This window comes from Sceloporus occidentalis, unplaced genomic scaffold (assembly GCF_023333645.1).
Source record: "Sceloporus occidentalis isolate IW3139 unplaced genomic scaffold, rSceOcc1.0.p SCAF_110, whole genome shotgun sequence".
Taxonomy (NCBI): domain Eukaryota; kingdom Metazoa; phylum Chordata; class Lepidosauria; order Squamata; family Phrynosomatidae; genus Sceloporus; species Sceloporus occidentalis.
The window spans coordinates 1,773,888-1,800,380 of NW_028317090.1; the positions used below are offsets into that span (position 1 = coordinate 1,773,888).

The 26,493-nt window shown below is 38.8% G+C and overlaps 1 protein-coding gene across 2 annotated transcripts in view; it reads right to left on the bottom strand.

The window, feature by feature from the left end:
• LOC149283180 (catenin delta-2) overlaps window positions 1-26,493 on the bottom strand; it is a 355,798-nt gene that overhangs the window by 240,417 nt on the left and 88,888 nt on the right. For both annotated transcript variants that reach the window (XM_089497914.1, XM_089497913.1), the window contains exon 2: window positions 2,421-2,533. In XM_089497914.1, coding sequence (XP_089354040.1) covers window positions 2,421-2,533 — 113 coding nt within the window. The remainder of the gene's footprint in view (window positions 1-2,420; window positions 2,534-26,493) is intronic.

The following is a 26,493-nucleotide window of genomic DNA, read 5'->3' on the forward strand; positions in this document are numbered from 1 at the left end:
TTTAATTCATACCTGAAGTAAAATGTGTGTGACAAAACAAATGCAAAAAAATGACTACCACAAAGTTTGACAAAAACTGGTGGTAGATATGGTGCATGGAAAGAGTTAAAATACTAGCATTTGGAATACCCTGGGCTGTCTAGTTTTCAAAAATATATGATTTGATGGGGTAAATTGCATTGGCCGGGTTCAAAGATACCCGAAATGGCACATGAGGGGAAGAATTACCAGATTTGGAAAAAATGGCTTTGAAATAGCAAAACGCTACCTGTACTTATTGCCCCATAATGGGTAGAAAAAAGCAAAAAAACATAAAAACATTGGGTATTTCTAAACTCAGGACAAATAGTAGAATCCATTTAGCAGGTTTTTTCATTACCTTTTATAGATGAGTAAAAGATTTTTCAACTAAAAGTTAGAAACAGTCATTTTTTTCTAAATTTTTCACCATATTTTATACTTTTTTTAGTAGTAAATAATATGATACAATCAAAACAATGTCATCTAAAGAAAGCCCTTCTTGTCCTGAAAAAAACAATATCTAATGTGTGTGGGTTCAGTAAACGGGAAAGAAGAAAATTACAACTAAACACGAGCAGCGCAGAAATGTTAAAACGGCCATTGTCACGAAGGGTACAAAAAGTAAAATCAGCCTTTGTCACGAAGGGGTTAAAGACGTGCCGGTCCTGGCACGTCAATTGTCGTAAAGCACATGCTTTTCCGTGTCGTGCCAGGACCGGCAATTGTCGTTAAGGGGTTAAACAATGCCTTTTTCCATTCGGTTAAGTCTAGCCATGTGGCCCAGTAATATAGTAATTCTTAATTTATACACCCTAGTGGCCATAAGTGAACATAAAAAGCTCACAGTTAGTGACCCCCAAATATTTATATCTGACCATCCCAGGGGGAAACTGCCCACCTTGCCAGTCTATCGCCACCTGATGTAAATATTTTATATTTATGAGGTGTTCTGGGGAAAAGACACTGTTAATGTTAAAATTGTTGACGTGAAAAGTAAAATAAATAAAAAACTAGTGTGCCAGCAATTATCACTGAATTTAACAGGCTCATTATTATTGTTATTGGTTTAGGTTGAGCTGCACCTGCTTTCAAATTATGTGCCTGTTAAGAATATCCAAATAGTATAAGCTGTTGGTATCAATAAATGTCTGTTCTTCACATAAAATTCCATTACACAAAAAAAAGTTCTAGTAATGGGTACTCAAAGCCTCAACTTTATGGATTTATTTCAGACAATGAGGCAAAATGTAAGCCCTGGGTTTTAGTAGGGTTAAATGAAAAAGTCGAACTTGTTCCACTGCAGAAGTGTAACACAAAAGCTGGACTGAAGGGGCATCTGTTGCTCCACTTGCAATTATACCACACCAACAGCATTCCCTGCTGATCGTTAATGAAACCTAGCTAGACCACCAATCCCACCCTACACATTAGGTCTCATTAATAACACGCTCCAATTATTGCCAATATGCTACAATACACACCTGTAAAGCATTTCTGAACTGTTGTAGATGTTGGTTGAAGCCTGCTTGGTAAGTGAACTGGATAGAAGGCTGAAGACAATTTAGTAGGGTAACCCTAAGTTTTTCTATTTATAATAAAGTACCATTTGTAGCAAGTAAAACTAAGCATGTTTCTGCGATGTCTATAACTAAGAATTGTTTTTTTTGTAATAATGACTTTTTTCAAATTTTTTTCAAAATTATTTGTTTTTTCTTAAAAATGCATAGATGATTTGCTTTCTTCTCTTACTTGAGAGAGTCGGAGAATACATGATCTTATTTTAAACTGAATTAACCATATTGCCTTCATACACAACTAGCTTCCAGTAGCTGGAAAGTGGGACATGTTCAACTTTAACTCAACTTGAATTAAAAAAAATGTCTAAGATTACATAGCAAACTACCATGCAGCTGAGAGTGTGTATCAGAGTTCCAAAAGCACTTGTGCATTCAGATTTGATTGCAATATGTACATTGAGATTTTGTGTATACGTGTCTGGCTTCCCTCTTTCACGGCAGGCACGCCTAAGTTTGTGTTGTCAATATAAAACCTGTGTTACTTAAGCATTAGTGTAAAAACTGCTATTTCTCAACATTAATAGCTACAAAAATGCAACACGTGTTAAAAATGAATAAATACACACCCATAAAGATGAACCAGGATATGGTAAAAGCCAGAATAGTATAGTGTTACTCTGTATTCCTGCTTAATTATGGTCCATATTTTTTTTTATGATATACAGTGGTATGCAACAGTATCTTAAATTGAAGAACACCGATTCCAGATATATATATATCAGGATCAGCCCATGATGTTTCCAAACAAAAGTTTATTTCTATTAAACATGCCATTAATATTATAAGTGACTATATTTGAAATGAGAAGAAAAGAGTATTTACCTGATGCTACTCATACTGCCAGTTTCTGATCCAAGTTTGCATCTTTCTAATTGACTTGCAACAATCTGTCGTTCAGCCTCAAGTTCTCGAGTCAGTCTTTCAAATTGCAGCTCCTGAAACAAACAAAAAAGAAATCTACAAATTAGCCTATATTTCACAAAAAAGTTCTACATTATTAGCAGTATTCATTCACATACTATTTGTACCATTGTCTTGAAATCTTGGCTCTGTGCATTGTGTCATTACGCTGGGATGCTTCATATCAGGAGTACATTATAGTCCAAAAATGTTTATTACACTCTAATACATTTACTAAACTGAACGTTAGTTGAGTTTGCCATGCCTAAGCATTAGCCAATTTTATATATATTATATATATATATATACATATATATATATATATATATATATATATAATGAACTTGTCACTCAGGTCTGGTCTTAGTGTGTGGCGTTCACACATCTTTGAATTTGTGAAGCTGAGTCACAATCACCTCAACAAGGCCCGGCTCGGGGTACTGAACTCAAGGTAGCACTTCAACTTTACCTCCCTGGGCAATTACAGTGCATTTTGCCGACAAATCTGCAGCAACTCCGTGATGCCATCATGTCCATATGGACCAAAATCTCTGAGGAATGTTTCCAGTACCTTGTAGAAAGTATACCACAAAAATTAAAGTGGTTCTGAAGGCAAAAGGGGGTTCAACCCAATAATAGCAAGGTGTACCTCATAAAGTGGCCAGTGAATGTATATACACACATTTATATATTAATGTATATATGGATATTCTAATGCTTTAACCAAATGAAATAAACCGTTCCAGGTTAAACAAATGCAGATTTCTTGTGCCCTTCCATCACTCTAGGAGATTTAGTCTATATAGGCTACACTTTTTTGTTTTTCTCTAATAAATGCACTGCTCTTTCTTATCTCTTCCTTGGTTTATGTGTTCCTTTCAGATTCATAGCAATGCATCGATTAAACCATTCTCAACAGTATCTCGTTAATTAAAGATAGAGTAACTGCTGCACAGTGTAGTAAGATTTATAAAGATTTATTGGATGCAATGAAGTAAAATCCCTTTAACAGGACATAAGGTATTATTGACAGTACTTAACTGTTTAAGACATGTCACATTACCTCTCACGCTATATGAACCAATAAAATGTATATAATCTATTCACTGAGTCTATCATTAGCAAAGTTGAACTAGTGTTATAGTCAACAGACACAATCACGGCATAAATCTTTTTTTGGACTTATGTTGCTCTAAGTACACTCCCAAGGGTTGTGTCCTAACATTAAGGTAGCTCGCGTGTGCATGCTCCCTTTCACTGAGCGCCGGATGCCAGCAATAGACCCTGGGTAACGGGATATGACGTTTATATCCCAAGCCTGGCGCACTGCAGTGACAGAGAGCAGCAAACTTGACCTTGCGTTCAAGTTGTACAACAAGAGAAGAGTCACACTTGCACGTCAAGACAAGAGGAAAGAAGGAACAGAAAGCAGAAAGGAAGAAGAGAAAGGTAAGAGATGGGGAGAAACTGTGGTATAGGTATCTCATTGGGAGAAAGAAGGGGGTGTCTGATGTGTAAGGGGCAATTTGATGTGGAAGGGGCTATTTGATATGGAAAAAAGAAGGAGCTATCTGATGGGAAAAAAGAAGGGGTGTCTGATGTGGAAGGGGCTATCTGATGGTGAGAAAGAAGGGGTAGATTATGAGGAGGAAAGGGGTGCTTCAAGCCTACATGTAAGCAGTATACACATATGGTGAGGCATGTATATGGGCAGTGTTAATGTGTGTATGAGCAGGCATATGTGTGTATAGGGTAGGTGTGTATAAAAGCATTGTGTATATGTGTATGTATAAGGTGTGTATATGTCTGTGTAGGCATGTGCAAGGGCAGTGTATATGTATGTTTATGGGGAGGCATGTGTGTGTTTGGGCAGTTTATGTATGTGTGGACAGGCATGTATAAGGGTAGTGCATATGTGTGTGAACTGGCAAGTAGTGTAAGTGTGTGTATAGTGTAGTGTGGGCCGGCCTGTCTTACTTAAAGGGAAGAGAATGATTCCCTGTACCACAAATTTAACCCAGGGGCAGTATTATTATTGTTTTAAAAATGATAATGTCCTTAGCTGAGTCTAGCAGCCGGGAAACTGTCCTCCATGAAATATCTCCAGGCCTATTCCTGGTTGAAATGAGTGTGTGTCGCTGTATGCAGCATTAAGGCATAAGACAATATTGCCGGAGATCCATTTAGCCTAGGGCTGGCCGTGGGCATCACTAATAAAAAGCACCATGCCTTTAATCTCGGGGTAGGCAGGGTAAGGCAATGATGTGTGTTTGAATGTGTCTTGGTATGATAGCTTATGTTTGTTGGCATGTTATTGTGCACATCTGTTTTTATGGGTATGTTAGTGTGTTCCCAGGTGTGTGATTGTGGGCATCTTTCTAGGTATATTAGTGTGGGAAAGTTTTTGGGTATAATATTGTATGTTATTGTGTGCTTGTCTGTGTATGTTATTGTGTGCTTGTCTGTGTATGTATGTTATTTAAGTGTTTAAGTGTGTGGATATGTTCCTGTGTGTTGGGTGTGTGTGACCAGATGTTTGACGTGTCAGGAGTCTTAAATGGGTCCTTCAATACATCATAGTAGTCTCTGTGGCCGCGTCCAGTGGGGTCCATCTGTGTTTGTAAGCTGATGCTGCATAACTGTGTTACGCACACCTTGTGAACAGCCTTTCTCCTGTTCCTCCAATCAGGGGAGACGGTTGCTGAGAGGCTTTGGCCTTTTAAGGACCTGCTTTCTACGCCCCTTCAGAAGAACAAAAATCAAGAAATTAGAAAGTAAGTGGAGAAGGGACATTATTGGGAAGCAGTCAGCAGTGATCAGCAGCGAAGGTAGGAGGACATTAATAAAGATAGTGATGGTACTTTCTCCGATGGCACAGCAAAGCTGTCTGTAGACAAACATGGTACAGAGACAAGCTTTTTTATGGGCACAGATGGCATATACAAGCTGTTTGGGGCACTGATGAGATGGTTGAAAACACAGGTGTTGTGGGAGACTAGCAACACCTCACCCATTTGACCAGTAAAGCATTAGTGAGCTGAAGGGGACATACCAAGACATTTTGGACAATGCTAGTTTGAGGAAGGCCCTTTTCTACTCTAGCATATCTGTGCCCCAGCACACAAAACAAGGGCCATAAATGCATGGTTGAAAAAAATCACCACAGAAACACTCCAAAATCATGTGGAAAACCTTCACAGAAGGGTGGAAGCTGTTATAGTTGCAAAGGGGAGGATCAGCTACACATTAATGTCTATGTATTTAGAATGCGATGCCATAACAGTCTCTGTTGGTGTAATGGTCAGGTGTCCATATGGTGTTCTCATAAGAGAGATAACCCTCTGTGAACCCTTATTGCTCACTTAAAATGTGAGTGAAAGTTCTAAATCTTTATTTACCCAACATTATTGCATCATTTGTTTTTCTTTTTTCTCAAACATGGTTACGTCTCTGGGGATGAATTACCATGAAAAACACTTTAATTCTTCAATTTAAAGATTGCATAAAATCTTAATAAATACAGATTAATACTGAGAGCACTTTATTTTTGTGTAAATTTGAATGTTTTCAATACCTTACGTCATTTTGTATGCAAGTTGTCAGGATTGTAATTTGTCATATAAGTTGCTCATGCTAAGTTACATATCTTTATAAATCTGTTCTAATATTATTAATGTCCTTATTTTTTTTATCTACTTTCCCCACAATAACCTTTGTAAAAACAAAGGGTGGTGCAATTTTCTGTTCCTGCCTCAGGCACAAAAGGAGCTAGCTACGGCTCTGAATAAGGTAAAGACCTCCGGGTCGCGGGAGCAAGGTCTTGACCCGCTCCACTCCCCACCCATTTATTCGCCACCGCCAGTGGGAACTCCCACCAACATCATCGGGACTGCCCATCAATGTCAGCAGACGTCAGTGTGCAGTCCGAGAAGTTCCCAGGTATGCTGATCGTGTGTACAGTCCTTCAGAATATTAGAATGTGCAATATGTTGCAACAAAGAGCCATCGGGAAGAATTATATCAGCTCCACTAAGGCCATGTGGTTGGTAAATCACAGACATGCTCCTTCCCCTTGGACACATGCATCTGTAGTTAAAGGGCTACACCAGAGCTATAAGCCCACTAGGTATTTGCATAGTGAGCCTGATGGCCAGTCCAAGCCTGGCTGCCGACCTTGCTGCACTACATTGTGCTACATTGCAAATATACAAAAGTCCAATAGGGGCAATCCCAACATTCTCCATTAGGATGATGTAAACTATAGCTCAAGAAACGTTGGCAGAAATTAACTTGAAATATGGAGGATAAAAATAAATGGAATGCAGCAATCTGGACTGTGAGGCCATCTAATACAGTGAACATGTTTATTTTGTTTCTTAAATCATATTGTCTTCAAAACAGCAATGTCCTGATTTTGTCTGTATTTTGTGAATAATTTCCTTTTACTGCCTCCACCACTATCCTGTTATTTCTGTGATCTGGTAAATTTTGTGTTAAAAACCTGACAAATGCATACTACAATTACGTGATAATGTATCCCCTATGATTTATCTGAAAATACAATACAAGATGAAAGTGTTCTTGTTAACAAATATGTTGTGTGAAATGTCATTTCTAAAACATTATCATTCCCTACAGGATACTTTTGAAGATTTTCTTTTTTTAATTGCTTCATTAGAGTATGCCTTATATAACTTTCTTTTACTTAAGCAAGAACATATCTTGCAGTTTTACGCACAAGAATTAATTGGCATCAGCAAGCTTAATATGCACTGAATTCTTTTCTTTTTAAACAGGACTGCCACCTACTTGCCCAACATTAGATATATATTACCTAGTACAGTAAATTGAAGAGCAATATCATTGCTCTTAACTTGTCTCAAAAATGCCAAGAAAAATCCAATTGTGTTGTGTGAGTTCATTGTATTTTGCATTATGGGTTGCACCTTCCAATTTTACATAATCAGATCAAGTAATAATTTTGCTCTGAACCAAAACGCAATGCAAAATATTATCCATAAAGTTGAGTACGCAACCTGGACTTTAAATTGGTATGGTTAACCAAACCATATCGCAAGAGAGATCCCTCAATATACAATGTCCCTGTGGTACTCCTTTCCCAATGCCCTTTCCTTTTGATTACACAGTGATACTGTGTGATTGGTAGCCGGGAGATGATAAAAGTTAAAAGCAAAAATAATATTTTATAACAAAAGGTAATAACAAAAATAATACTTATATAAAAAATAAACACCAAAAGTAAATCTTATGACCTCATCAAAGTAACTTTTTCTCTGACCTTTTGTCACGCACAGCAAGGTTTGGAGATACTGATGCAGCTAGGACTACAAGGAGAAGACTGGGACAAGGTCAAAGTCAGAATTCAGGGAACAACAAAGAACGAGCCGAGGTCAGGAATCCGAAGGTCAGAATAAACAAGGTCAAGCTGAGGTTAAATAGGAATAGGCACTATGTAACATAGGCACGACCATCAGAGGGCAAGGTCTGACGTCTACATATAGTTTAGTACCAATATTAACTGTTTTTGCAACTCATTAACCCCTTAACGTCCATTGACGGGTCAGGCACATAATGCAAAAATGGTATATCATTAAACGTAATTTCATTAAACAAGCCAAGAAAGTGATCTACAATCACTTTCTTTGCATAAATGGTGTTGCTGTAATGCCTCGATGTATGGAAAGGGTTAAAATACTAGCATTTGAAATAACGTGGGGTGTCTAGTTTTCAAAAATATATGGTTTTATGGAGTAAATTAAATTAGCTAGCTTCAAAGAGGTCCTATTAGGACATGGGGCAGTAGGACCAGATATAAAAGTTCCAAGTTAAAAAATGCGCACTTCCTAAATGTGGCGTTTTACCTCCCAAACAACCCGGCAAACTCATGCATGGGGGGGTATCACTGTACTCGGGAGATATTGCTGAACACATATTGGGGTCTTGTTTGAAAGTGACATAGTTTCCAAAAATATATGGTTTGATTGGGTAAATTGCATTGGCCAGCTTCAAAGATACCCGAAATAGCACATGGGGCAGAATAACCAAATAGCAACAGAAATAGCAAAACGCTACTTGTACTTATTTCCCAATAACTTGCAGAAAAAAGGAAAAAAAAACATAAAAACATTGGGTATTTCTAAACTCAGGACAAATAGTATAATCTATTTAGCAGGTTTTTTCATTAACTTTTTTGGATGAGTGAAATATTTTTCAGCATATTTTTTTATATAGGAAAATTAGATAATATGATCAAAAAAATGGTATCTGCCCTTTTTGTCCTGAAAAAAACAATATATAACTTCTGTGGGTACACTAAATGAGTGAGGAGACAATTACATCTACACACAAGCACCGCAAACGTGTTAAAACAGCCTCGGTCCCAAAGGGTACAAAAGTAAAATAACAGCCTGGTCCTTCAGGGGTTAAAGTAACCTAAAAATTTCTATTTGTAAACAAATTACAAACCTGCACAATGTGTGTTCAAAAAATTGTTCTAGGAGGATTTAGAACTTTATTTTACATTAAATTCCCCTCTTCTCAATAAACCTGATCAACTGGCCAACGTAGCCCCCAAAACACCATTAACCCTTTTCATGAATTAAGGTATTTAACACTAAAGGAAATAACCTTAACACATGTATATGTATATCTACTGTACAAAAAAATATTAAAGAAAAAAACCCCTGTATTTTAAAGATTTGTTTTAATATTATGCAGACAGTTGAAGATATATAACCACCAAAATATATTTAGTTATGTCTCCTGATTTAGAAAATACTTAAGATGATAAGGATTCCAATCTTTTTGGCACTTATAGGGGAAATATTTGAAGATGATTTTGAAGTTGATTTCTGTTTCCAAGATGCAGTTTGTTATTTGTTTCTTAAATTGTATGCTGTGTCTTTAGTGTAAAAGGTGGTCAAATAGTCTATAAGGTACCAGAAAAGCATATAATTTTGAAAGTAGGCAACCTGTGGTATTTCATTTGGGGTACTGCAATTATACTACATGTTGAAACTTAAATCTTGAGTTGAATACCAGATAGTAAACAAGCTAAATTAAAAACTTTTCATACAATTTTATATAATGTTAAAATGAATTGGAACTCTTGGAATGTGTATTTTTTCCCTGTGCTGGCTTTTTTGTACAAAACATAGGGTTTGTAAATTGCCATTTGTACAAGGTAAACGGCTAGCTTTTTGTACCAGGTGTTTTCTGTGGACAAGGAACGGATTAAGGCAGGGGTGTCCAAGTTGTTTCTGCAGTGGGCCACTTCATCAGAAATGTATGTGTGCGTGGGCCGCACTCATTTTTCACTGAGAGAAATAAATAAAATAGACAGAATCTTAACTCCTCGGCATCGATGTGTAAAAAAACCCCAAAAAACACCAAAAATAATCATCCGCAAGGGCCCTGCCCCTCTGTGTTGCTCAGCAGCGTCTCTTGCTCCGTTGAGGGGACGCAGGAACCCAGCGGAGTCACATTAATGCGCTCCGTTCCTGTTCCTCTGGGATGGGCCAAGAGAAGTTCAAACAGACTGCGAGCAATGCAGAGAACAACTGGAAGCTACATGTAAACTCAGCACTGAGGGTATAGATCAAATAAACACATGGAAAAAGCATTGCAGGTATTGATCAACTAAATAAGACATACAAACCCTGTATTTGCAGGTATACATAAATGATGTATAGAAACATACCATAGCAGATATGGATCAAAAGAATCAAAAACAAACCCAGCTTTGCAGGAAATTCACATAAAAACTCATCCACACTGCCCACATAGAACCTGACCAGCACCCAGATAACACACATAGGACTTGCCATCTTTGTCCCCAAGCAGCTCAGCATGAGTCAACTTTGTCCCCAAACAGCTGGCCTGTACCATCTTTGTCCCAAAAACACCCTGCCTGTGACATCTTGGTCCCCAAGGCTCAAACACCCTGCTTGTGCCATCTTTGCCTTTCCACAAATCAATTATACATCTATGATACACACAAACACTTTTACAGTCACTCACTAATTCACACTTTCATTCACATAATTTAATCATTTGTTCTCTCCCTTATTCATACAATTCATCCACACATTAATTCATACTCTCCCTCAGACAATTCATCCACACATTAAGTCATACTCTCACTCATTCAGACAATTCATCCACACACAAATTCATTCTCTCATTCTCACTCTTTATTTATTTCAATATTCTTACTACCCTCTTTCTCACTTTCTACCTCTCCTCCCTTTTCTCACTTTCTACCCCCTTTCCCTCCCTTCTCATTATCTACCCTCTCGCCCCTTTGTAGTTCACTTACCTTCCAGAAGTCCTGCGGTGGGAACGCAAGGCCTCTGTCTCCCTGCTCTGCTGCGGTGCACGCTGCTTTACTGCTGAGTGCCGGAATATGACGTCATATTCCAGCACTCAGCATGACATGCCGGCATGGCAACCGAGCTAGAGGCCTCGTGGAGGAGACTGAGAGGCACAGAGTGGTTGCTGAAAACTTCCCTCTATCGGAAGTTCCCAGAAATTGACCCTAACCGGACCCCTCGCAGTTCTCCGACCCTCAAGGGAAGTGTCCGATGGGTCAGTCCGCGTCTGCATATGATCACTATGATTAGCCATCACAGTGATCACATGGCAGGGGGAGACGTGGATTCGCTGCAGGGAGACTGCCTTGGTTGCGAGGCAGTCTCTGATGCCAAGGAGGAAGAAATAGCGGCGTGCACGGGAGCACGCCATACACTTCAATGTAGGACTTGCTATGCTGCCCTACCGAAGTAAACCTGTTTGAAGACGGCATAGGAACTACCATACTGAAGGGGTAATAGATCAGAAATTAAAATATAAATATTTTCCACAAAGAGATAAGTCAACATTATGCCAGTATTTTAACAAATTCTTGGAAAACCATGTGCTCTTTTATATTATCAATGCTAAATATGCTTATACATTTTAACTGAATTGCTAGGTTAAAATTAGATTGACAAATACAACTTAGTAATGTTAAATCAATGTGACCTGTCTTTGCTTTGGTAGTTAGATAAAATGTCTGTGAATGTTTCACTTTTAACTGGAAGTAAATATTGAATAACCTGCAATTATATATGTGAAAGTCAGGTGGCTGGCGGGATCAGCCTAAGGAGCAAGCCAGGGCAAACGTCAAAGTAATACACCAGCCCAAATCCAGACATCATATTCAATGCACACAATTCAGTAAAGCTCAACACACAAAAAGCAACTGTAGAGATTCACCCAAAATGGACTGAATACTACTTAAATGTATTAAGTCTTTACAGCTTGTAAGCTCTATACTGAACTGTAAGTAAAAACTTAATAGTGGCTTCAAATCTAGTAGCAGACACATCCTCCATGACACCCCCCTCCTGATGAAACAGGACACCTTTGGTGAGGTTTGGCTGGAAGTGTGGAGGGGCATGATCTTCCAACTGGGAATATCCACCTTCAAACAGGTTTACATCCTACCTGAAGAGGCACCTCTTAATGTTTATCTGTAGCGCATCATGAGGTGGCCATGTGTGAGCTGTGAGCAAAGATCTCCATCATTTTTTGCAGCTTTCTGAGCCAGTCAATACTGTCCTGTATATACCTACATAGCTGAAACTCCAGGGGTTGGGAGTAGTATGAGTAGTAGCATGAGACCTTCTATAACATTACAAGTAGTATCACTTTTATAGTTCAGTGGCTCACAATACAGCAATATATGGCCATATGGTGTGACGGATCCTAGTCTAGCTTTTAGATGAGATTTGCAAAATTTGCAGTATGGATTTACAGAGTGTGTTCTGCAGTGGCGGATCTACCGGGGTCGCAGGGGTCGCGACTGCGACCGGGCCCCGGCGGCAGGGGGGCCCAAGCCAAGGGGCCGCCCGAAATCTTTTTTACATTTTTTTGTTTGTTTTTTTTTAAATAAGGCAGGGGCGTCCAACATGCGGCCAACATGCGGCCCCTCGCCTCGAGGTGCGGCCCGCGTAAGATCGGCAGCCAGGGCAACGATCTTACAACAGCCGCACCTCAAGCCCTGCTACTTACTTGTGGGAGGGTCTTCTGGACAGCACAGAGGAAGCGGAGTTCACGTGACTTCCTACTTCCTCTGTGCTTTAGCAGAGAAGGCAGAGGGAGGCCGCGCCCCCTGCTGAAGTCTGTGAGTGGCATCGAGGGAGCTGCAGTACAGGTAAGGGGTGGGGAGGGTGTTTGAATGAGTGTGTGTGATTGAGGGAATGAATCTGTGAATTAATGATTATATGAATAAATGTGTGTGTGTGTGTGTGTGTGTTAGCATGGATGTGTAAGTGCTGGAACCTAGGCATGATGGGACTGTGATTGCTGTTAGCAATCACACTCCTATCATGCCAAGTCAGCCAGTACATGCTGAAACCTGGCCAGCTGCCCCCCTTGTGTAGTGATAATGCCAGCAGTATGGGGTCTGCACTTACAGCCACCCTGTACCAGCATGTACTGGCTGACTTGGCATGATAGGAGTGTGATTGCTAACAGCAATCACAGTCCCATAATGCCTAGGTTCCAGCATTTACTGGATGGATGTGTAAGTGCTGGAACCTAGGCATGATGGGACTGTGATTGCTGTTAGCAATCACACTCCTATCATGCCAAGTCAGCCAGTACATGCTGAAACCTGGCTAGCTGCCCCCCTTGTGTATTGATGCTGCCAGCAGTATGGGGTCTGCACATCACTTACAGCCATCCTGTACCAGCGTGTATTGACTGACTTGGCATGATAGGAGTGTGATTGCTAACAGCAATCAGAGTCCCATCATGCCTAGGTTCCAGCATTTACTGGATGGATGTGTAAGTGCTGGAACCTAGGCATGATGGGACTGTGACTACTGTTAGCAATCACACTCCTATCATGCCAAGTCAGCCAGTACATGCTGAAACCTAGCTAGCTGCCCCCCTTGTGTAGTGATGCTGCCAGCAGTATGGGGTCTGCACATCACTTACAGCCACCCTGTACCAGCATGTACTGGCTGACTTGGCATGATAGGAGTGTGATTGCTAACAGCAATCACAGCGAGCACAGTCCCATCATGCCTAGGTACCAGCATTTACTGGTTGCCTAGGCTAACAGCAATCACACTCCTATCATGCCAAGTCATATTGCTAATTTCGTCCAATTGCGTGTTACCTACTTTTATTAAACATGTGAGTTTTTATTAGTATTTTTAAAGGTGGGGGTCATTTTCGGTTTTGGCTAAGTGAACCCTGAATGTTTTGGTCCAGAATTTTCATTTTAGTTCATCCCTAGAATAAATCTAGGGAATCCTGAATTTGTAGTCGCAAAACTTTCAAGGCCCAGAAATCAGTGAGAGGAAGAGTAAAGGTTTTGTGTCATTTTACTTTATTTTAATCTGCATATTTTATTAAAGGCCATATTTTTTGTCACAGTGAAAAATGAGTGCGGCCCGCGCATGTATACAATTCTGATGAAGTGGCCCACTGCAGAAAAAACTTGGACACCCCTGGATTATGCCCTTTGTACATGCGCCCCTTTTTCTTTGATTATGATTCAATATGTAAATTGAATTTGTTGAATTAGTTGAAAAAAAATTGTTGGGTAAAAATCATGTTTTTTGGGGGGGGGTGAGGGGGTGGGGGGACCCTTAACAGATTCTCGCACCCGGGCCCTGAGGCATCTAGTTACGCCCCTGGTGTTCTGATTCCTTGTTTTGTCGTACTCAATAAACATGCTGCATTCAACTACATGTCTTAACAAAGAAAAGCAGAAGAACACTATGCTTAATGAAATAAGGATATGTAACATATAAACAGATTAAACAGTGAGGATGTTAGCCTCAAATTTTTTATTTATTTAGCACTTAATTCCATGTCACTTGATTAACAATGTAGCAAATATGACGAAAGCTTATATTTATATATATATATTTACAGACATTTTTGCTGTTAGAATCAAATTTTAATTTCATGCTGCATTTAATAAATAATGGGTAATAAAGGGAAAAACTATTTAAACACTTGCATCAGCTTTGGAAAGACAGTTTAAAGCATTTTAAAAATGAACCTTACAAAAGTATCACATTTACATTCACAGCCTGCAATGATTCCGAGCTGTAAAAATATATATAAAAAAGCTGTCATTTGAAGGAAATGAGAACAATACAAAAGAGGGAGGGATAAGGTAATCAAGTCAGATTTTCACAAAGTTCTTAAATTCTTAAAGCTGAAATCATTCTTAGAGATGAAAGCAAGATAATGTGATAGAAAGCTAAAATATCATTGCACATTTCATGCAAAAATGAGCTATTGCTGGAATAAATGCTAAGCAAAGAAATAATTATGCCAAGGAATGTAGACCTAGCCCCAGGTACTAGAGCAGACCTGGGCAAAGCACGGCCCGCCGGCCACATCCGGCCCGCTGAATAGCTCGGACCGGCCCGCAAAGAGTGTCCTGGTGACTCACCAATGAGTCCGGTGTCCCCCCCCGCCCCGGTCACTTACCTTAAACTCCTGTGTTGGAAGCGTTTGTCTCGGGTGCCGAGGTCATATGACGTCAGACGCCGGCGATCAGCAGTGAAGCGCCGGCACCCGAGACAAACGCCTCACGCTTCCAACACAGGAGTTTAAGGTAAGTGACCGGGGCAGGGGGGGGGAGATCCTGAGAAGGGGGGGTTAGGGAGTTAGAGGGGAGATACTGAGAAGGGGGGGTTAGGGAGTTAGAGGGGAGATACTGAGAAGGGGGGTTAGGGAGGGAGGTCTTACTGTGTGTGTGTGTCTTACTGTGTGTGTGTATCTTACTGTGTGTGTGTATCTTACTGTGTCTGTGTGTGTCTCACTGTGTCTGTGTGTGTCTTACTGTGTCTGTGTGTGTCTCACTGTGTCTGTGTGTGTCTTACTGTGTCTGTGTGTGTCTCACTGTGTCTGTGTGTGTCTCACTGTGTCTGTGTGTGTCTCACTGTGTCTGTGTGTGTCTCACTGTGTCTGTGTGTGTCTTACTGTGTCTGTGTGTGTCTTACTGCGTGTGTCTTACTGTGTTCATAGCTTATTCAGTTATTGTAATAAATATTTTAGCCCATTTTTTAGCTCAAAATATTTTTTCCTTTTTTTTCTCCTCTAAAATCTAGGTGCGTCTTATCAGCAGGTGCGTCTTATAGAGCGAAAAATACGGTATGCACTCCGAAGCCTTGTTCATTTTGTTCACTTCTGTGCTGTGCTAATAGTTATTCAGGCCTTACTTATTCAAGCACCTCTACCAATGACGTAGGCTTGAATAACTTTATTAAACAGCACATAAGTTAACAAAATGGACAAGGCTTCGGAGTTTGTAGTTTGTAGAGGTCTGGCCCTCTAAAACCATTCCAATTTCTCATGTGGCCCCATGGGAAAATTAATTGCCCACCCCTGTACTAGAGTGTAGGAAGTAGGCAAGATGTGGATAGAACACAAGCAGGGAGTTAGAGATTTAACATTGTTGCTTCTGCCCACTGATTAAAGATACTGACCCAGGGTCTCAGGAAAGTAGTGCTTTCCCTGAAGACTCTGGGTTAAGTTCTCAGGTATGTTTCCCGTCCCATGGAATCATCTTAGTGTTGCTGCACCCTACAACAACGTCCCCTCACATTAATTATAGCTACCACACATTAAAGCATAGTTCTGACCTTTTTCCAAAAAGGACATTAAAGAAGATGAGTTAGGGAATATTCTGGAGTATGGGTGACAGCAAAGTAAGGTTAAAAATAAGAGAGAGATACAAGGGAAATAAAAAAAATAAGAGACATATTTGAGATAACAATAGGAAGACTAAAAAAAATAAAAAAACCCAAGGTGTTAAAATACCAGATTGAGAAGGTTTAATACATATTGTGTGTTTTTTTTAATGTGTTTAAGGGGCTGTTTGACAGTTGGGGGAGCACCTCTTACCTCACAAGGGCTGACCTCTGCATGTAACTGGATATTGCTGACTGAGATTGGCAGCCCTACAACCATGCAGAAATGTTTTTTTAAAAAAACTAATGCTAAAAGCAATTGTCAAGAAGGATGAGTACAGTGCCAGAGCCTATTTTACGAAACATGTATCTATACATGGTTTGTAATCTAAGAGTTAAAAAGATGAGTAAGAGGATATTTGCTTTATATTTACTATTCTGTATTTGTTTATTTCTGTATAGAGATATTTTGCCTCATGTTGATCAAGCACGCTTTTTGCTCTGGATTATCCGGCTAAGAGATCAGCATGAATGTTCCCTTTAATAATCACGTTTGGACATTCAAGCAGGAATGTTTTAGCAGTAACATAAAGGTTCTCCTACCATATGCCATGTTATTATGTAAGGTGCTCCATGCATTGCCTCTCAATCAAAGAGCGCAAGAAATACAAGGGAAAATCTGCTTCGGGCAAGGTCAGAGGTCAATGGAAACCTCCATCCATGCAATTCCACCACAGAATAGATTTCCTTGGTTTATTAGTGTGGCTGTTCTAATATCTAATGTCATGACTCAATACTAAGAAGCAGATGCTTTTGCGCACAAAAATGCCCACAACACCCACCTAAGGTCCTAAAGAACCAAAAGCTTCTATAAAGAATGATTACGTACAAAGCGGTTTAGAAGGACAGAGTAGATTGGTTCTGCCATCAATAATACTGTATATACTGACTTTATTTTCTATATAACCATAAATATTTTTTATATATACTTTCTGTAAAATTGGAATTTGCAAACAATATTATAGAGTTTAGTTTTATTTTAGTAATTTATGATTTTTACCTGAGGGTATTTATGTGTCATGACTCTTTGTAGGATTATAAATGTTTTATTATTTGTGAAAAAATGCGGAACTCATCACAAAGGACAGTCAATGTCCTGACTAAACCCCAAATATTAGTTGTTGATTATAGACTAAAACCTCTAAAAAGCTATATTGTAAACTGATTAATATAATCACTTTTTAGAGATAAAACACTTTCCCTAAGCTCTGTAAGAAGCATTTAACAAAAACATGATAGAAAGCTCAAACACCCTACACATTCATAGCGAGGTAAAGAAAAATATTGTTCACTATTTACACTTTTCACAGCTCTCTCTTTTGAGAAGGCTAGTAACTTTTCACCTTTAAGAGACAAGCCCAGTCAAATGTAGCAGTAATTGTCAGGACTTACCTCGGTAGCCGCATCTAGGCATTACTTGTGACAAACATCTACATAGTACCAATGCTCTCGCAAGTGTTAGGGCGGCATGCATGCATGCAAACGATATCACGGAGACCTGTTTTTCAACCCAACCTCCCGCTTCACCTTTGAAGAACCCATAAGTGACCTATAAAACACTGAGCCTTCTTCTACACATTGCTCATGGTTGGTGTGTGTTCTACAGCACTGCTTGCTTTGTTTATTAAGGGATATTGACCAAGCTTTCTATTCAGCTGCGTTCTTGGTTCCTGATTTTGTCTGGTGTATTCTGGCATCCTAACTTGGTCTGTCTGATGATGCTGATTCTGCTTAACAATTTGGTTTCTGATGCTTTCCTGTCTGATTTTGACCTGGCCTGGCTACCGGCTATTCACCTGCTATTCACCTGCCTTCCAATAGTCCTTGTGGACTGTCTATCCTTATGCCCGGGGTTTCTAACTAACTAACTAACTAACTAACTAACTAACATATATTTGACAGAGAGCCCACTCAATATGCACCATTCAGAACCGTCCAGCAGAGAATCACCAAAGGCAGTTAGAAGCAATGTACCAATGCAGACAAGCATAAGTGATCAGTTGGTACACACAGGGAGGATCAACAGGCACCTAACATCAGGGAGCTGGAAGATGCCTCTAGAGCTAGGGTTCTTGGGTACATGGAGACACCGATGTGATATGTCTGTGCATGAGGTATAGATAAAACAGCATTGGCAGTGGAGATGGCAGGAAGTGCACACAGTTAGGCTAGGTTTCCACTTGGTTTTTTTTAGCTAAAAACGCCCATAAAAACGCCAATAGCGCCACCTGGCGTTTTTTTAGTGAAAAAACGCAGCAGCCAGATGTTAGCTGTTCTTCAATAGGAAATCGCAGAATGCCATATCCACTTGGCGTTTTTTTGTTTGGCGTTTTTTCAGTCCTCTTTGGCGTTTTTCTGCTTTTTTGGGCTCTGTGGCAGTTTTTCAAAATCGCAGCATGTTGACACTCTGGCGTTTTTTGCAAGGAAATCTTGGCGTTTTTCTCCAATAGAAGTCTATGGGAGAGAAAAAACGCCATGAAAAAGCCATGTGGGTTTATTGCCTTGGCGTTTTTTATGGCGTTTTTTCCACAGTTACAATGCAGAGGATGGACCCAGTATCTGTGTGTCCTACGAGAAATAGGCTGGAAACAAACAGTTTCACACAAAACAAAGTTCATATTGAATTCTACACCATTTGGAACAAACATGCCATTACAAACAAACATACGCGACACATCAACTGGATCCTGCGTGCCAAAAGCAACAGCAAACAATTTGCACCATCATTTGGGGCCAATCTTCCTAGAGGAGCAGACATTCGGAATAAAGCATGCCTTACAAACCACAGAAAAGTGACAAAAGGGTCCGCCGGGGTGTTTAAGTAGAACTCTACCAAGTAAATGACATCAGGGGGCAGATACTTGCCATTTATCCTAATCCCTTTTAGCTGGGTGAAACTTCTAACTTGTAAAGGCTGGAAAAACTGCCTAAGGTCAAAAAAAGCAATTTCCACAGAAAGGCTAAAACGCCAGAAAAAACTCCAGAAAAAAACGCCAAAACGCAGAAAAATGCAGTGGCAGTTTTCTTGGCGTTTTTCATCAAGAAAAAAAACGCAGGACAAAAACCCAAGTGGAAACCTAGCCTTATAGCTACGTTATAACAGTACCTACAGTGGATATAAAAAGTGTACACACCCTTCTTAAAATGCCAGGTTCTGGTGATTTTAACCGATTAATGACAAAGCCCGTACATGTACGGGCTCAAAATGCTTTGTTTTCAATGGGTTTAGGGACCGCCCATTGTCCTTAAGGGGAGAATGAGACAAAGATAAATCATGTCAGAACTTTAATCTGACCTATAACATTAACAATTCAATTGCAAAACAAACTGAAATCTTTGGGGGGGGGCTCACAATAACCTGGTTGCATAAGTGTGCACACCTTTAAATTAATACTTTGTTGAAGCACCTTTTGATTTTATTACAGCAATCAGTCTTTTTGGGTTGGAGTCTTTTAGCACGGTATAGCTTCAGGTGGCAATATTTGCCCACTCTTCTTTGCAAAAGCGCTCCAAATCTGTCAGATTGCGAGGACATCTTCTGTGCACTGCCCTCTTCAGATCACCCCACAGATGTTCAATTAGATTCAGGTCTGGGCTCTGGCTGGGCCATTCCAATACGTTAATCTTCTTCTAGTGAAGCCATGCTTTAGTGGATTTGGATGTGAGCTTTGGGTCGTCGTTGTGCTGAACGGCAAACTTCCTCTTCAGCTTCCTAACGGACGCCTGAAGGTTTTGTGCCAAAGTTGCCTGGTATTTGGAACTGTTCATAATTCCCTCCACTCTAACTAAGGCTCCGGTTCCAGCTGAAGAAAAACAGCTGCCACCACCATGCTTCACTGTGGGTGATGTGCCTGTTGTTTTTGCGCCAAACATACCTGGAATTATGGCCAAAAAGTTCAAACTTGGTTTCATCAGACCATAACACACTTTCCTGCATGCTTTTGGGGGACTTGATGTTTGTTTTTGCAAACTTCAGATGTTTGTTTTTGCTTGGATGTTTTTCTTTGTAAAAAAATGCTTCCGTCTTGCCACCCTACCCCATAGCCCATTCATATGAAGAATACGGAAGATTGTTGTCACGTGTAGCACACAGCCAGTACTTGCAGTTCCTTTAGTGTTGCAGTAGGCCTCTTGTAAGCCTCCTTGACCAGTTTTCTCATTTTTTCATTAATTTTGGAGGGACGTCCAGTTCTTTGTGTTGTGCCTTATTGTCTACACTTGATGATGATTGTCTTCACTGTGTTCCATGGTATATCTAATGCTTTGGAAATTCTTTTGTACCCTTCTCCTGACTGATATCTTTCAACAATGAGATCCCTCTGATGCTTTGAAAGCTCTCTGCAGACCATGGCTTTTGCTCTGAGATGCAACTAAGCAAATGCCAGGTAAATCCTACTAGAGTAGCTGAACTTTATTTGTGATTAATCAGAGTCACTTTAAATGATGACAGGTGTGTAATGACTTCTATTAAACATGAGTTTGAATGTGATTGGTTAATTCTGAACACAGCCACATCCCCAGTTATAAGAGGGTGTGCACACTTATGCAACCAGGTTATTGTGAGGTTTTTTTTCCCCCCTCAAAGATTTCAGCTTGCTTTGCAATTGAATTGTTCAAGTTATAGGTCACATTAAAGGTGGAAAAAGTTCTGACATGATTTATCTTTGTCTCATTCTTTAAAATCACATGAACCTGGCATTTTAACAGGGGTGTGTAGACTTTTTATATCCACTGTATGAACACAAACATGCTTAGTGTGCACCTTGTATATTAAAACATTTCTCACAAAGAAGGACTAAGAAGGAGAAGTTATTGAGCATCAGAAAAGTGGGAATCCTCAAACTATAAGCAATTAAGTATATTAAAATTAAAAACAGATAACTAATGTTCTGTCTGCAGTACTGTTACTCCATAAATTCCATCACACTAATAAAGATTAAATCATGGAGAACAATTTGAGACATTAATGGTGGTGTAGTTCTGACCAATATATTTAGGGACATTATTTTAATACCATTTTCTAACAGCTGGGTAGCTTTTTCTCCATATTCTCTGGGGTACGGATAATTACCATACCATGTTGATGCATCAAGCATTATTGAAGGAAGGATGCAAGGAACAGGAATAATTACTTATAACCCAGATTACAGAATATCTAAAGTATTAAGTAAAGGCAGAAATGTGAACAGACAGTTGTACTATAACTAGTATATTAGACAATAATTAGTATATTTTACTAGTAGGGCACCTTGTTTAACCCTCATGTGACTCTCCTTCAGCTTCAAGCAACATTAAAAAACATGTCAAGCTGATTTACTATCCTTACTAGTAAGGAATGTTCTTAATGGTCAATTAAAATTGTATCATTAGCAGTAATTTCACACTCTGTACTATAGTAATTAACTGTGATGTTAATTATGTTTTTTCTCTTTTTTTATTCTTGAAAAGGCAAAATTATTTTTTATACTAATAAGTATTATAAAAGCTATTCTACTTGTTAAAGTAAATCCAAAATCAAAACCCAATACAGATCCCTGAAGCAATATATCACATTGCATTCTTTTCTATGCACTTATGGTTTTAATATGTGTTTGTCAAATCTTATTGTTGATCATTTAGCAAAGAATCTATGGTGGTGATGAAGAAAAATGTCATAAGTGCATGACAAACGTAGTGCCTAAAATCATAATCAGGGTGTAAACCAAAAAGCACCCCAGGCAAAAAATCTCTGACGCCCCAGCATACTTTTAGAAAGAAAGCAACATATTTCAAACAGCTTTCAAATGCACCTTATTTCCTTTCCTAATATATCTATATTTGAATACATAATAGCCATAAGCATTGTTATTCCAGTATTGATCTGTAATACTAAAGCAACAAAATAAACAGTGCTAAATCCTGCCCTGATCACAATACAGAATGTGAGGTATAAACCGAAAAGGCCTTTATAGGTACTTCTGTTTCCAATGCATTACCTCTATTTTAGATGCAGAAGTGAAATAGAATGATTAAAATGTATGCTCATAAATTATCAGATCAGATGTAAGTATACCAATGAATACTTCTTACACTTGAAGTGCATACTGCATAGGTGCCTTCAACCATATTTTGGAAACCTATTTTGGATTACCCATAACCATACCTGGGAACTCTTCGGGTTCCCACTGACATGCCCCCGACGTCATCGGGAACTCCCACTGACGTTATCGGGAATGCCCCCAATGACAGCGGGATCTCCCACTGATGTCAGGGGGACCTCCCACTGATGTCACAGGACCACCCCCTGGCGTCATTGGGCAGTTCTGGCCGGGTCCCGCAAAGGGAAGGCTCCGGGTAGCCGGAGCCCAGAAGTTCCCAGGTATGCCCATAACACATCCTACACCTCTAAAAAATCCTGTGTGCTATCTTAAGAAGGCACCGTCATGGACGTCAGCAAGTATTACAGCATTGCACCTGCTCTTCTTCTTCCATTCCACTAATTAAGTCTAACAGTTCAAGCATTGGGGTTTACATTTTTGTTTAATCTTTCTGGAGGCATGTTAATCCACCTCAATGTCGATCCTAATCATGTCAGTAACTCAATGCTACATTTGAAAGCCTTGATGATCAGTTTCATTACAATTTTGTTGGAATCGGCTAAACGTAAGGTCTTCTTCTAGACTAATCTAGTTGGATTAATCCCCAAAAGTGACTGGAAACAATGTTTCTTCATAGTTCTTTATAACTTTTGTTATACACTCTGACATTTAGATCTCGGGACATTTTTTTTGGGGGGGGGGGTGTTTCTAACTCCAAGGACAAAATTCATTTGTCAAATGCATCTCATGACACCTGGTAATCACTGCTAATTAGCTCTGGCTCTCTAGCTGTGGCTTGGCAAATGTTTCACGAGGGGTGTTATGGTTCAAATGGGAGCACTTTCTTGCCACTGATTTCAAGAAGCCAATCAGTAACGCCAAACTTTACAGAGAGTGTGGTCTGCTGCAGCTCTGGAGCTTCTACTGTGTATGCATTTTTATATGCAGTACTATATGCATTTTTGTTAAGGATGATGTCCTTTCAAATGAGGAATACAGTGTTAAAAAAGGTAGGCAAAATTATAAAATAGATGTTTTTTATGGTATGGGACAACATTACGGCCTGTTATTTATGTAAATAATCGCAGAAATATCCTTCTTTGTTGTATTGTCCTCATTATTTACTTTTGTTACTCTGAGAATATGTGTAAAGTTTACCTATTGATGTTGTCTATGCACATAAAGAAAAAATGTTTGTGCACATTTTATATTATTATTATATCTAATGTCAATATTAGAAGATACAAATATGTTAAAACTACTTCCATTTTGCATGAACAATCATATTTACTACTGTAAATCATAAGTGTATATTTCTAGCCGTGTATATTTCTAGCTGTCTCTAATTCCCCTAAACTACAATTACCAGAAGATAGTGTTTTTTTCCTATTTTTAGATTTTTTTTTTATACACCAGACAATCTATTTATAAACACAAGTAACAAGTAACAAATCATTAGCCACAACATAAAATTGGCTTTTGCGCAATGACTAATGCCAGCATCCACAAATACAAATCACAAAGCTTGAAAAGTGTGAATATTGGCAATATTGTCGCACCAACAACACATTTGGTAGCAGTGATATGTGACAGACTTTTTCTTCATATTTTGCAAGCTGTAATATTAGTCAAAATAGGACACAGGAATACAGTAGAATTCAGTACGATTCTTTCTGGCCTGAGTCACAGATTAGTTGGCAATAATAGTTTTCAAAATGAAAGCCAGCAGAAGTTTACAGAAGAATATAACCTACCGGAGGACAAAGAAATGAGTTTAATTGGTGCTGAACTAATTTAAGCTATGAATAAAGGATAAGACTACCATCTATAGCATATTAATTTAATTAATCTTCTGGACGGTAATTAAAATGTGACAATTTTTTGTGACAGCTCGGTATAAAATAAAGTACCACGATCCGGCCTTATAGTAAATTTACTTAAAGCGTAGTCTGTGTGTTATTTCAATATATAATGGTATATAAAAAAACATATTACAGTGTTTCTACTTCCTGTGCGACCAATGTACATGGACCCCTGATCGGGCTTATTAGGAACTCATTTAAGATGCTATTTTGAGAACACAACAACTTTGTTTGCAAAATGTAAATGAGTTTTTGCTCAGTTTGCCTGAGCTGAAAGCATTCTTAATGTACTGTATAATTTATAACGCTATTGAGTTTCATGGAACACTGAATTGGTTAACGTAGTTAAAGTTTTATTTAGTAATACAGGAGTTTGGAATGAAAGGGGGAGAAAACAGAATACAGAATGGTTATAATTATCAAAAAACAGATTATATAACTTAAAACAATGTTGCTGCCATTCCTATTGTATGCATGTATGCACCATAACAGAAGTTGCTTAAACCTAATTTCCAGAAAATAGAATGCTTTGAACACATAATAAAGCATTTTACGATACCAGTGAAGTACAACTGTTTGAGGTTACAATTATCTGTTTTTATTATCCTTTTTTTTCTTATTAAGATGCATGAGCATCTGTTTAAGCAGCATATAGAGGAGGACATTGGTGAAACTGACTGCAAATTGAATTACTTCTGTAGCTGTGAGGATTTTACTTAAAACATATGCTTACCAAACATGCATCAAAGAAACAGATTTAAAGCAGAAATAAAAAGAGATGTAAAAATATTATGACAAGCTGTTTGGGAATTAACATAGTTGCATAGATAGATCGATCGATACGCACCCAGACACACACATCTTTTTTATAATTAGACTTTACCTTTGATGAACACTTTCATACATGGGTAAGGCACGGTCCGTTAGAAGAGAAGGGATACACAAGATACTTTTCCCTCCTATCTACAACATTTTCCCAGGAATCATGTATCCAAAGCTCCGACATGACATGTAATTTTAATCATTTTGAAAAATAGCAAAGCCCACAGTGAAGATGTAGAAAATATAAATTACCATCCGATTCCAATATTTATTTCTAAAGAAAGCGGGAGTGTAAAGAAGGGTAACAACCACCAGATATCCACTGAAGACACCACAAGCCAAGTGCTTACAGTCTTAATTCAGAAAAGAATAGCGTTCAGCCAGGCACAAAGGTCTCCATGGCAACAGGGAAGTTAGACCCCCATTGGTATTATTTATGCAACATTTCATCACAAATAGATCCTCCCACTAGTCTGACTGCTATATTCTTCAATCTCCCTGTCTCTCCCTCAAGACCTAGGCTGTCACACTCTTTCCCAGTTTCTTTTTAGTTATTTTCAGAACACAATGTATAAAACCACGCACTGCAGTCTGAACACCGTTATACATTTTGGTGTATACATGTGTAGATGATCTCGATTCAATACTCCAATTATATATTCCACCTTGAGGAAGCAGCTTTTAAATTGTCAGGTTATGTTATTGCAACACTTTATAGTATTACAAACTGATATGTTAGTGCTGTTATAACTGCAAACTTCTAAATCTTAACATTATATGTGTACAAAATCTGATCCAGAGAAATGTATTAACTATATTTTATCATGTACATTTGCACATATACATGTTTATTATTATTATTATTATTATTATTATTATTTAATATTATTATCATGATCACAGAAGTTAACAACCTGAATATTTCCAGATACTGGATTCTGCTCAACATAAAATATGGTAATAAAATATACATAATATGATCCTCTACTGTGCACAGCACCTCCATAATATACACAGCAGGGTACCCTAGGTATATGTTTCTCATTTTCTAAAGTTCACTTTTGAATGCAAGTATAGATTACAAAGTGTCATTCATCTGCATGAGGAACACATACCAACCCAATGTATAATGCCATGTGTACCTTCATCCAAACTCTATGGACCTTGATGTCGGGGGCCTTTAAAGAGAGCTATAAAATTTTTTTTAGTATAAATGTTTTGGATATGTTTGGTTTAAAAGCAAAGTACTTTTTTTTACCAAAAGGAAGCTCAGATATCTAGCATTTAGGGCCAAACACTGCCACCAAAAAGGTTCAGCAATTTAGCATGATTCTACCCAATCAAATAGATGCAGCAAGTCTCCTTTTTTGGGACCCCACGTAATCTTTTTTAGGCAACAAAAAATAAGATAGAGGGGAGAGGAGGTAAATAAGAAATTGGGGGGGGTCTC